The 14,050-nt window shown below is 39.1% G+C and overlaps 1 protein-coding gene across 5 annotated transcripts in view; it reads right to left on the bottom strand.

The window, feature by feature from the left end:
• The window catches only part of LOC103478802 (glutamate receptor, ionotropic, kainate 2), a 561,179-nt gene that overhangs the window by 412,085 nt on the left and 135,044 nt on the right, over positions 1-14,050 (bottom strand). For 4 of the 5 annotated variants that reach the window (XM_017309433.1, XM_008432852.2, XM_008432853.2 and 1 more), the window contains 2 exons: positions 7,598-7,765; positions 6,149-6,406 (listed from right to left, as the gene is read on the bottom strand). The exons of the other annotated variant lie outside the window; for it this stretch is intronic. In XM_017309433.1, the coding sequence (XP_017164922.1) occupies positions 6,149-6,406; positions 7,598-7,765 (426 nt within the window). The remainder of the gene's footprint in view (positions 1-6,148; positions 6,407-7,597; positions 7,766-14,050) is intronic. 5 annotated transcript variants of the gene reach the window in all.

Genomic DNA, 14,050 nt, shown 5'->3' with positions numbered 1-14,050 from the left:
TTCTCTGGGAAATTATTTTTGATGATAAATATAGAAACAAGCATAAAAATCAAAACATCTACAATAGTGATAGTAATATTAATGATAAAATAATGCTCAGTGCAAAGTAGCCTACAAATTCTTTGGTGGGGAAAGGGGGGGACCTGGATAAAGGCTAGGGGGGCGCTGGCCCAAAAAGGTTGAGAAACACTGGTTTAGATAGATAAATTAATAATAGATATTTTTAGCTCTACATCGTGTCCTAATGTGTAAAAACAAATAAGCACATGAAACTGACAAGTGATTTATATAGTTTTAAAAAAGCGTCAGTGTTGGGTCTATTCATGCACATACCAGTAAATCATTTGCATTTTTTTCTCTTTTGAGAATCACATCATCTTGATTAAATATTTCAGACTGAGTTAATAAACTGAACTTAGAAATTGTTTTAAGACTTAAAACAACAAAATTAGCTCATTGCATTACTTTGCTTTAGGTGATTGTGTGCAGAATGGTACCAATGGTACCACCAAGATGTGTACAATTTAATAGACCTGGTGCCAGTGTTTTGTACAGATAAGCAATTAAATACCATCAGGTTCAATAGTAGTATTTTAATACTTTTTGGGGGAAGATAAGGAATTTATGAGTGTATGTTCTCTAGGGGGCATGACAGAAACCAATTGAGAAAAACCTCTCTAATGGAATCTGTCCAGGCCAGTTTGCTGTCACTGGAACACCATGGTCACTGAAGCAACATTTGGTACTTTTGGCAGTGTCAAGTCCCGCTGGAATATGAAATCAGCATCTCCATAAAGTTTGCCAGAAGAAGCATGCATGAAGTGCTCTGAAGCTTTCTGATTAATGGATGTGTTGATGTGGACATCACAAAATCCACTGGTCCAAAACCAGTAGATGACATGGCAACCCAAACCACCAATGACTGGAAACTTCATATTGGACTTTAAACAAGATTGATTGAATCCCACTTCACTCTTCTTCCATAAAAATTAACCATAAAAATCAATATAGAAGGATTTTTTGTTTGTAAACACAATAGATGAATGCAAACCTGTCTGCAGAAAGAACCAGACTGGATTTGAACTGTCACTGATTGCTATGGTTACTTGCATTGGTCTTGCCGTTTTAACATTAGGCAGCATGTTATCAGCATACTTCAACTACTTATCAAAGCGTGATAAAACAGTTATGTTACCAGATTGAGATTAGTAAATTAGATACTGTTCTGAAGGCCGTGCTGTAGTCCCTAGCCTCGCCACCAGGTGGCGCGGCCGTTTGAGGGTGATATATTTTTTCCTTTCATAAGACATTGTTCGAGAAGCTGTACAGAGCAGCAGATGTGGTGTTTGTTAGCGGTTTCGTGGGTTTGTTCAAGTGTGCGTCCATATGAGTGGTAGGTTGCAGTGTATTTATGTTCGAGATATGTTTATATAAGTAGCTTCAACATTCTCTGTTAGACTTTATTTAACATAAGCGAAGGGTATGCTAAGCTAATTTATATGCTAGTACGGTAACACATAATATGTTTGGTCGCTTTGTTCTACTTTGTTTAACTTTACTTGCAATGSAACATGATTGTAATTTGTTGTAAATGAGTGTATATATTCATGGTAGATTGTAATTTTTATTTATTCATTTGTTGTAGAACCACACACACYAAAMCCGCCGATTAAAGAACGGAACCGTCATACTGCTTCATGATTGCCTCGGGGTCATCTGGGTATCTGATCGGTACACACTCTGCGATCGTCATTCTTATCCTGAACCCTGACGTGCCAATAGCGCCGTAACAAATACACCTCAATGACCCACACGTGTTACATGCAGGTGGTAAGTGGATAAATGATGAGAAAACAATCTGAGAAGAAAAGTGCAGCAGGCTGAACAGGGAGCAGTGTGAGGTGCAGAGACCTTGTACTAAAAATAAAACTTCCGACATCGGCAACAGAAACCGGATTAAGAAAGGTGGTCTGTGCTGGCTGCGTGTTGTAAAATTTACTAGTCAGAGGCAAATAGCTTATGTTGTCTTGTGGGTCAAAAGTGACCCACAAGCACAGGGGTGCCCAAAGTCGGTCCTCAAGGGCCGACATCCTGCATGTTTTAGTTTTCTCCCTAAAACATGCAAGCACTCTGCTGAATGCGCTGTTGTGTGCCTTCAAAATAAAAGCATGTGAGTGGAAGATTATAAAATTATTCGCAACTGCGGTGAAATTATTGGGGGGACGAATGTGACTCTCTCCGATATTGGGGGGGGACATGTCCCCCCTGTATCCCCCGGTTCCTACGCCTATGATATTATGCAATATGACCAGTCCGTCTATACTAACTCCAGCTTCCTGGCTAGATGAAGCTTTGGGAGGCCTGGCAGTTTTACCTTAGGCTAGCACACACAATATGACCTCCAGCATATGCTACATACATCAACCTACTGGCATAATGTCACCTTTGAGGTAAGACTGCAAAATTAAACAGTAAAAAAGCTTTTCCCAGATAAATATTCACTCAGACATGATGAATAATAAAAATTACACTATTTCAAAGTCTAAAAAATTTTAAGATGGAAGATTTAAATTTGGTTACAATGATTTTTTTACCCCCTTTTTTAATTTTTCTGTTTTGGACAGGATGTATATGCCAATTGTTCAAAATGCCTTTGCATGCTGAGGCATTCAGAGTTAACTTCACAGCAACAAAGAGGCCAAGCTCAGCAACAGAAACTCATCTGACTCAATGCAATTAGACATGTTCCGTCCTCCAGGAAGCTTCCAAACCCAGAGATCACATATGTGACTCCACTCAATCTGCTTTTTTTTTTTTTTTTGAAGATTTGGATGCAGCTACTTTGCCATAGGAACCTATTCCATGAGTATCTCTACACATTGTTCTTGAGCTTATGTAAAAACCACCAGAAGTTTAAAGGTTGGAATCTTTTCAGAACATGAGACACATCTGTACACTTGCCTCTCAGCATCCACTGATCTTGCTGTTATTTCACTAAGTCACTTTGTGGCTTAGATCCTGTCATTCCTAACCATTCCTACTTTGTTTAATACTACTAAAACATTAAGGCCTGATATGCAAAGATTACAAACAAGAAGTACTAAGTTGTGGTGGGGGGCAGGGGGGCTGCATGTGCACAACTGACAAAGATTGTTGTTGCATTTGATTACAGATAAAAGTGGTGCAGACCGTCCACTTTTCATGAGGATTTTGTGTGACACCAGCTGTCATCATGGAGAGTTTTGAAGAGCAAATAAGCCGTAAAGATGAAGATGAAAGCCAGGAGGTGTAATAATAATAATAATAATAATAATAATAATAATAATAATACATTTGATTTCCATAAGTATATAATGTGGTCCTATACAACAGTGAAAACAATGAAAACTCAATCAAAAATAAATCTCTTCTCAGCTGTATTTTGCATATCCTCCTCCTAGTATTTTGTGCTTTCTGATGAACAGCTCATGTTTTGCATATTCATGAAGGCAGACAAGCTAAATTTAATGCACCTGCTATTCTCCCCGTTTAACTAATGCAATCATGTTTGCATGTTATTTGTAGATTAGGAATGCCTATGATTTCAAGTTTGCATCTGGTGCATCTTGGTGTGGAATATTTAGCAGCAAGATATTTTTATGACTGGACTTACTGCATTATGATCAATCAATCAATCAATCAATCAAATTTTATTTGTATAGCACATTTCAGCAGCAAGGCATTTCAAGGTGCTTTACATAATTAAAAATGATAATGGTACTGGGCTGGTATTACCATGGTGTACCCCCCTTTTCGCCCACTGGAAATAGATACCACCCCCTCCAGTGACCCCACTAGCCATAAGAGTATTAGAAAATGGATAGATGGATGGATGGAACACTGGTCCCAGCAGCAGGAAAAAGGAGTTGTTTCAGGAAGAAAACTCTGATGTCACGGGGACAGTTAAACCCCACTATAGGACAAATACTTTCTCTTTCTCTTCACTAGAGGAAGAAAGTCACTCCTTGCAGACAATTTTGGCTCCCAAAAGGCTCAATATATTATCAACTGCCACCTCATATATTAGTTTGTAGTAATTTGGCAAATATGAATATTCTCTGTTACTAGATAATTTTCCATGCAGTGTTTGTTTTTATAAGGATACTTGTAATAATATAATTTATCATTATAATATCACTTAGGCCTATTACAAGGGATGCAAAATAATTACAGGCTCGATATTTATCAGTCGATAACAAGAAATTTTGAGTCATTCTTATCAGCCTGATGTCATAACGTATAGCACCGATAACATGTTAGATGGTGTGGGCGTTTTTTTTTTTTTTTTTAAACAAGTGCTTCAACTGTATGAGACCTGCACAGAGTTCAAGCGGTGTCAGTATAATTGGAGAAAACAGCTTTCCAACTGGAATAAGTCATTTTGAAATTCCCTTATATCAGAAAACATCTGGCATAATCTCAATAATAAAAAAAATACAATATCATTTACCCAATTAATAAATGTTAAAAGTTTGGCGAGGAGAAAAACAATGCTTTTAATGCATCAGATTTGATTAGTCACCTTAAGCACAGTCGTGCTTAATGTTGAAGGCCTGATGCTGGACATAAGGAGCTTTTAGAGAAGCATTCAGCACCTGGTGATTAATCTATAGAGGGATTATTTGTTCGTAAATACAGTGGATGCGCATGGAGTTTGAGCTTTAGATGCTCACTGGTTACCATGGTTACCCACATTTATTGTGTTGTTTTAAAATTAGCTAGAACGTTGTCAGCGTACTACGGCAGTTCATCACAATGTTGACAAAATAAGTTATTCTAAAAATTTGACATTAGTGAATGAGATGCATCGTAATGAGCCATAAGCATTAAATGTGGTGAGCTGATAAATGAGTCAGATATTACTTTCCAGCAATATTAAAGCTATTTGTTCAAGGTAAGATCATCAGTTATCGATATGTCAAGTCCCTCTAAATAAGATACATATACATGGTGAGCAAAAGGGGCACCAGAATAGAGCTTTCCTAAAATGTAAGTTTTTATTTTGAAAAAAGACATTAATATTCATATAAAAGGACAAATAAAATACAATTATTTCTTCATATTTTGGTCATAATTAGAGGGATAACAAAGACGTAGCTGCATGCATCAAGGCAGGTGATCAAGTAAGCTTTCAGAAATAAAAAATTCAGCGGCTTGAACGTTCGCCAGTGTGAGGTACAGTGATGCTATGCTAAAAAAAGTCTTCTGACAACTTTAAACAAAGCTGCGTGTGGGAGTTGCACCTGGCAAAGAGAAGTGATCTATGGTGGATGTGAGTTGTATATTATTTTATCAGCCTAATTGTAAATTGTTTAAATAGTTGGAATAAAATATTCTTGCTTGAATTCTGAAGGCAACATGTGCAGCAGTGTGGCTGCTGACACAATGTGACCCCACCTGATAATCCCTCTGTACTGGTACTCTCTAGCCCTTTGAACTCCATGTTCCTCTCAAGTCCTTCTGCCTGTTCATTCTCCAATGGATTATCTGCAAGCAGCTCTTTGGGACCAAACTCCTTCGAGCCAAACCTCATATGGCAAACTGGGCCATTTGGGATTTCACTGACATATTTCAAACTTCTCCCCAATGTCCATATTCCTCTCCTCCAAACCGTAACATAACTTTTTAACTTCCTCATTCAAAGAATCTCCTTGTCAAACCCAAACCTTCAGTTATTTTATTCATTCAGTCCCATCTCCGGGCATCACTGAACCAAAATCTGGAAACAGGCTCACATAGAGAAAGTTTGTAAATATTGTAAATAAACATTGATTGTCATTTCATCCGGGTGTCTGCTGATTGATTGTGCATGTGGGTTATAAGCTTACTGACAGACCATGACAGTAAGCTTAAAAAGAAGAGCCAAACTGTTCTCAATGTATTTGCTTTTAAAAGTTGTTGTATGAATTATAAATACTAACTAGTTAACTACTTGTCATGAATATTTGGTTTTGAAGTACTCATATTCCTACTTAGTCTGGAAAAAACTGGTATCATGAAACCTCTACATGAATCATTTTCAAAGCAATTGAAAATGATCTGTAGATAAATTAAAAATATGGATTAATACTGGGAACCAGCACAATAGAGAACATGTTAATACTCTTACCAGTGCTATCATCATAAACCACAGTAACTGTCTTCCATTTGAAGAAGTGGACTAGATCCAGAATAGCCCGGCTGAGGGAGGAGAAGTCTGGAAACAGGCTCACATAGTAGGTGTCTCGGTTGTCTGATACTTGATGCTTCCACTTGGTCTGAATATGTGGGACACCCAAAGCATTGCATATTGACTGGACTGCATTGGCAGAGGAACTGTGAGAGGGGCCAAAGATGGCTGCCACGCCAAGAGAAAGCTGGTCACAAGCTAAAGAGAGGAAACAAAGTAATTAGTTACATGCTTGTATTACGCAGAACATTTACAATCTAAAACCGTTCCACTTGTTAAGTTAGATTTATTAACCTATTAAAGAAGTTGGGTTGTACCAAGCCATTACACGGATTTTAAAACAAATCATTAAAAAAAAAGGTTTACATTATTTCTAAAATCAGAATATTTTTTCATTGGATTTTAAGTGAATTAAGCAGCCAAGAATAATTTAAAGAATTTGATAGCATAGGAAGCAGTAACTTAGTCCAACTGTAAACTATTGTATAAAGTAAATAAATCAGGGGCATCTTAAGACATTTGTAATTTGTACTCTGTCTTTGTCTTATATTAAGTTCATGAGGCATGAATATAAGCTAAGAGTTATACTTAAAGTTATATAAAATGTAAAAGAAAGTTCTGGAATTGCTCATGCTGCTCCACTTTAGCACATTTGGCCTTTTTTAAATCTGTTTTACCATCTTAGGTTACTGTGAGTTCTCTTGTTTCCAAGAAAGTAGATTATCTGTTCAGGAAGTTATGGAATAAAAACTAACGAGACTGTTGTTAAAGCTAAATTTAAAGCAGTTCTTGAATATTTAAAGTCTAAAGTAGCATGCCTGACCATGCTACATCTGGCCATGCTCTAATGTTAACTGGCTTCTTATCCAGCTAACATTGCTGTAGGTTTCAGTTTTACTTCATAAAGGGAAGAACAGCATAAAGCAATAATATTCTGTGCCATAAGTAGGATTATTGAAATTGCTCAAATAAATAGTCAGTTTTTGTTTCATATTTTGTTGCAACATTTCATCACTGTGTATGAAATGCTGCAACCTTGAATTTGTTTCCATGACATGAAGTTGAAAGTGTTCCTGAGATGATTTGAGTGCAGTTGGGTGAAACCTAAACAACCAACTACCAATGCATTAGCTTTATTTTTTAGAGCACATTTAGTATAAAAGACTTATATAAATCATCAAGACAGAATACTGTGGGCTCTAATTGAGCAAAGAGTCGAAATATCAGGCTGATGCAAACACATACACATATTTATGGGCAGATAATGACTAGTTAGAAAAAGCTAATCAGCTTTCTGTTTTCAGATGTCCACAACTCAGCACAGTCTCACTGCTTGACTATAATGAGCATAATCTCAGCCCATAAAGCTTTCAAACTACAAATGCATACCTTTCCTTGAGGCTTCAAAGCTGTCATAGATGTTTATCCTTTGGATGTCATAAGTGAGAGTAGTATTTGGCAGTAGGGTTCTGTTCCTGTTGATTGTGTTTAAAGCAAATTTGAAGGCTAGTTCCTCGGCACCTGAAGGACCACTTTCAATGGACTCAAATATCCCTCCTGTGAAAGAAAACAGAAGAATTATAAGCTGTTGAAAATAAATTTAAAAAATACAATCATCAACTCCAGTTGTTACACTATAAAAACTGGTGAAACACTTCAGTTGGACTCATAAGAACAGAGTAATAAAAACTTCTGGCTTGCAAGTTAAAACATTTTCTAATCAGTTTAAACAAAACTGCCCCAACTGAAATTTGACTCCAGATCTTTAAGGGAATTTTTCTGCTATAATTCCAGAGCACACATTTTCAATCTGAAAGCAGGATTACTTGTCTTTTGTTCTCAAAACATTTAATACTTTTCCTTACGGAGGGCTGCACAGTGGCGCAGTTGGTAGAGCTGTTGCCTTGCAGCAAGAAGGTTCTGGGTTCGATTCCCGGCCCCGGTCTTTCTGCATGGAGTCTCCATGTTCTCCCTGTGCATGCGTGGGTTTTCTCCGGGTACTCCGGTTTCCTCCCACAGTCCAAAAACATGACTGTCAGGTTAATTGGCCTCTCCAAATTGCCCCTAGGTGTGAGTGTGTGTGTGCATGGTTGTGTGTCCTGTGTGTCTCTGTGTTGCCCTGCGACAGACTGGCGACCTGTCCAGGGTGTACCCCGCCTCTCGCCCGGAACGTTGGCTGGAGATGGGCACCAGCACCCCTCCCGACCCCACTGAGGGAAAAAGGGTGCAAGAAAATGGATGGATAGACTTTTCCTTACATTTCCATGTTGAAAGCAGAACTTCATGTCTTTCTTCTCAAAACTTGTAATGTTTGTACTCAAAACTTATCACGCACTTGCAAAACTCTCTTCTCATTTATGAGCATTCTCTGCTTGCTTTTGGAATCAGCTTTTGGCACCGTTGCCTGGCAACCTCTCAGCCAATAGAATGAAATTGTTGTACCTGGTGCGTTTGTTTCCTTCTAGTGGGTGTGTTTGTGTGTCTACTATCGATTGTAGCAAACTGCGCCACCAACTGGATGTAGGGAGTTTGGTGGATGAACAAACTCCTGCCTAATGTCAGAAGGCTGTTAACATCAGTAGCACACTGCTTGTGGAGTGTGGAGGATGTTTAGTGTAACACGGAGCAGAAAGCTGAGGTGGTTGTTTCTCCCTGCATCCAGTGGGTGGCGCAAGTTGCTACAATCAATAGTAGCCACACAGGCACACTTGCAAGAAGGAAACAAACGCACCCAGTGTTGTACTGGGTACAACACTGGGTACCCAGTGAGCCAGGCGACTGAGCACAGTCGCCTGGCTCAGAGGTTGCCAGGCGACTGTGCATTTTTTGTTCCAAAAGCAAGCAGAAAATATCCGTGTCCGAATTCAGGGTCTGCATTCTTGGAAGGACCCGGTCTACGTAGGGCAGGTCCTTCAAAGACTGCAAATAAACAAAGACCGGAAGAGAAAAGTTTTGAATTCGGACAAGTCTAGCCTTCACCAACTGTCCCCGCCCCCACCTCAGTGTAACTCATGTTGCATAGCAACTGTGACAGCATGAAGCAGAGAGCAGCAAAGACAAAAACAATGGAGTTGAAGTTTGTTTTATAGCCATGTATTACTCCTGATTCATACATTAACTTTTATAGTAAAGGGTATTCCATTGAAAAACAAAATAAATCTGTTAGTTTGATTCTAAAATGTTCAAACATGTATTGCACATTTCTACAAGGAATAAATATAAGCAAATTATTCATTTTCAAATATAATATTCTCCAGATCTCAGATAAGAAATTACAGTTAAATAAAACTACTATGTTATAAGAGTCGATTTGGTCAGAAATAAATGAAATACTTTAGTAAACCAAACATTTTACAACTAGATATTACCTGTCTAAATAATCTCTTTGGGGAAAAGCTAGCAGGGGTTTTTATAACAATGTGCTGGGAGTTAGGCGTTCTCTCCCAGTAAACTGAACCTGGAGCACCCAGCCAGCCGACAGCTGGCAAGAGGACCTGGGTGTTAATGCAGCGTGTACAGACATCTAAAAAAATGTTGGAGCAATATTACAATTAGTTTATGTATTGATGAACCAAGCAGATATTTGAGACCTTCACGCTTATATTTTCGCCTCATGTTATAGCAAAATATATAGCAAAAATAATTTGTCACACTTTTCACCACTTTTGCCGCTTTGCCTGAATCCCTGGTTTGGACCCGCAATGAATTATGGGATATGGTGGACCATGAAGGATACACTGGACTCATCCTTCAAATGAAAACGAGGTCATATTTGAAGGTTGCACTTGAAGGAGTCTTTGAATTCAGACAGGCCTTGTTGCCGCGCTATGACCCAAATGGCCTTCAAAGGATGCAAACCCTGAATTCGGACACGGCTAATGTTTCGTAAGCGAGCAGAGAATCCAAGCAGAGACTATGTCTGAGTGCGAGGAGAAGTTTTTAGTACAGGCATTACAAGTTTTGTACATGAAGACCTGCTTTCAAAATAAAAATGGTTGCAAAAGTATTATGTTTTGAGAACAAAAGACATGAAATCCTGCTTTCAGACAGAAAATGTGTGCTCTTGGAATATGGCAGAAAAATGTACCCATAGATTATCAGAAATTGTGCTGACCCTGTATACTGAACATGCTGTCACCACTGTCAGTACCACAACCAGACTCCTTAATGCTTTGATATGCAGCCATCATAAATACAGGTCCTTCTCAAAAAATTAGCATATTGTGATGAAGTTCATTATTTTCCATAATGTAATGATAAAAATGAAACTGTCATATATTTTAGATTCATTGCACACCAACTGAAACATTTCAGGTCTTTTATTGTTTCAATACTGATGATTTTGGCAAACAGCTCATGAAAACCCAAAATCCCTGTCTCAAAAAATTAGCATATCATGAAAAGGTTCTCTGAACAAGCAGTTAACCTCATCATCTGAATCAACAAAGTAACTCTAAACTCCTGCAAAAGATTCCTGAGGCTTTTAAAAACTCCCAGCCTGGTTCATTACTCAAAACTGCAATCATGGGTCAGACTGCTGACCTGACTGCTGTCCAGAAGGCCATCATTGACACCCTCAGTAAGGRTAAGACACAGAAAGACATTTCTGAACGAATAGGCTGTTCCCAGAGTGGGAGGCTGCAGAGGCTGCACCTCTGCGGGAAGGAAAAAGTGTGGCAGAAAACGTTGCACAACGAGAAGAGATGACCGGACACTGAGGAAGATTGTGGAGAAGGACCGATTCCAGACCTTGGGGGAAGCAGTGGACTGAGTCTGGGGTAGAAACATTCAGAGCTACCGTGCAAAGGCATGTGCAGTAAATGGGTTACAGGTGCCGCATTCCCCAGGTCAAAGGTCAAGCCACTTTTGAACCAGAAACAGCGGCAGAAGCGCCTGACCTGGGCTACAGAGCATCATGATCCGTGTTTCTGTGTGTTTATTTTTGAGTTTCTGTGTGATCCTGTTTCCTGTGAGTCTCTCTGCGTTTTCCCCGTTGATTGCCTCCCAAGTGTGTCTCGTTCCCTTGATTACCCCATGTGTATTTAGTCTCACCTGTTGTCTGTGTTCCTTGTCGGATCCTCGTCAGTCAGTCAGTCTGTCTGTCTGTTTCCTCAGTAGAACTGTGAAGTCCTGAGGTTGCTTGTTTTAGTTTCAGTCTTGCCTATCAGTAGCTACCGGTATTAGCTGTGCGCTAACTCTCTGCCGTGCTGCCTGTGTTGGACTGTTGCTTCATCATTAAACATCATCATCTTCACCATACCCTGGGTCTCAGCGTTCTATCCTCACCACCACCAACCACACCCCCTGACACAGAGAAGCAGCACTGGACTGTTGCTCAGTGGTCCAAAGTACTTTTTTTGGATGAAAGCAAATTTTGAATGTCATTCGGAAATCAAGGTGCCAGAGTCTGGAGGAAGACTGGGGAGAAGGAAATGCCAAAAGGYCAGAAGTCCAGTGTMAAGTACCCACAGTCAGTGATGGTCTGGGGAGCCATGTCAGCTGCTGGTGTTGGTCCACTGTGTTTGATCAAGGGCAGGTCAATGCAGCTATCAGGAGGTTTTGGAGCACTTCATGCTTCCATCTGGTGAAAAGCTTTATGGAGATGAAGATTTCATTTTTCAGCACGTCCTGGCACCTGCTCACAGTGCCAAAACCACTGGTATATGGTTTACTGAACATGGTATTACTGTGCTCAATTGGCCTGCCAACTCTCCTGACCTGAATCCCATAGAGAATCTGTGGGATATGATGAAGAGAAAGTTGAGAGACGCAAGACCCAACACTCTGGATGAGCTTAAATCCGCTATCGAAGCATCCTGGGGCCTCCATAACATCTCAGCAGAGCCACAGGCTGATTGCCTCCATGTCGCATTGAAGTAGTCATTTCTGCAAAAGGATTCCTGACCAAGTATTGAGTGCATAACTGAACATAATTATTTGAAAATTGACTGTTTTTTTTTTAATTAAAACACTTTTCTTTTATTGTCGGATGAAATATGCTAATTTTTTGAGACAGGGATTTTGGGTTTTCATCAGCTGTTTGCCAAAATCATCAATATTAAAACAATAAAAGACCTGAAATATTTCAGTTGGTGTGCAATGAATCTAAAATATATAAAATATAATTTAATTTTTATCATTACATTATGGAAAATAATGAACTTCATCACAATATGCAAATATTTTGAGAAGGACCTGTATAAACCACCACAGTCTCACTGTGAAAGATTTATGAATGTTTCAAAATGTTTGTGAGCCATCACACTCCATTAGGAACCACAAAAAGCCCACATGGAGACCTTACCAAGGGAAAACAAAGTAATTCCTATAATTTAATTTCTTGATGCAAGGTCTTCACACAGTTTAAAGGCACATTCAAACAAACTTGTTAGAACTGAATTCCCATAAAAGAAGAAAAATCACCACACACAAATGACTGTCAGCAAAAGGAATATAATAGAGGCCTCACACTGTATCTGTGTATGTCTTTTTTACAGTGAATGCAAATATCAAGTCTCAACTGCATCTAATTTCTTATACAAAATAATTTATCTAAATCTTATTAGCAACACAACACACTGCAAAATAAATAAACTGAAACAAAACCTGTCATGTGGCATGTTGGAAAATTGACTGAAAGTGGATTTTCTTGAAAGATTTGTTCTACCGCTTATTGTTTTTAAAGGATTTTTTTGACTAGTGGTCTTTATTTCACAGTAGATAGACAGAAAAGTGAGTCTTCAGATAAGAGGAAAACATGTTGCAAAGGTCAAAGGTCATTTTTCTGATAGTTGCAGTAAAAAGTAGGTCTGCAACTTATTTTGTGTTGCCTGGAACATTAATATGTCAACCTTTTAAACTGTTCATCCACTAATATATATTATAGTCCAGCACATTGACTAACCCAGCAAATAGATTGGCTGTGTATCCCAAACTTAAAAATGATACAGTTTCTTAATAAGTAAACATTATGTTGTTTAAGAAGCGTATTTAGTTGTGCCATGTGGCTCAACATCAGAGGGTATGGGGCTTTCACAGACTGTCAATGGTGGCATGAGAATCTCTTGTTGTAGCTCATAATCTCTAACTAAATATTGATTAAGCTTTTTATTGCTTAATTATAAATACAAATAATAATGTCACATAATGGAAGTGTAAGGACATTTCCTTTGGCAGACTGTTTCAAAAGAAATCCACCACAACAGCTTTTTCCAAATGAGGCCCTGTAAAAAGAAAAGGTTGCCAAACTGTGAACCTTTACAGCAATGACCCTCCTGGGGAACACTGTACTTCTGACAGGAAGTAAATGAGTGTGCTAGAATTAAGTCTAAAGGAGCTCGTAGAAGGGAGGCAGAATATGTGATCAATGTACTCTGATTGGCCTCCGGATCAATCAGGTCCTTTGGGAGTCGTGGAGAGCAATGCTTACAGATTGAAGTGTTTTGTTTGGGTTAGCCCTATGGCCTGGATTTTCTGGCTCAGTGTCAGTCAGAGGCAACCCAGGAGCCAAGCTTTATTTACTCAAAATACATACACTTAACTGGAGAGCTCTGTTCAAGCCAAAATGAAATCTGTTCACATCACCAAAGGCTGAAGGAGTACTCCAGGTCCCTCATGTCACAAGCAATTACAATAGAGCAGACCAGCTTTGATCAATGCTCCTTGCAGTGATTTCGCCAGTGATTTTGGAGCTTTTAACTAAAACTTTTTCAATAAACTTATCCACCCATCCATTTTCTGCCGCTTTTCCGGGGTCGGGTCGCGGGGGCAGCAGCTTCAGAAGGGAGGCCCAGACTTCCCTCTCCCCAGCCACTTCTTCCAGCTCCTCCGGGGGAATCCCAA

This window comes from Poecilia reticulata, linkage group LG16, assembly GCF_000633615.1.
Source record: "Poecilia reticulata strain Guanapo linkage group LG16, Guppy_female_1.0+MT, whole genome shotgun sequence".
Taxonomy (NCBI): Eukaryota; Metazoa; Chordata; class Actinopteri; order Cyprinodontiformes; family Poeciliidae; genus Poecilia; species Poecilia reticulata.
The sequence above is the reverse complement of the archived record's forward strand: the minus strand, read 5'-3'. Positions and strand labels throughout refer to the sequence as shown.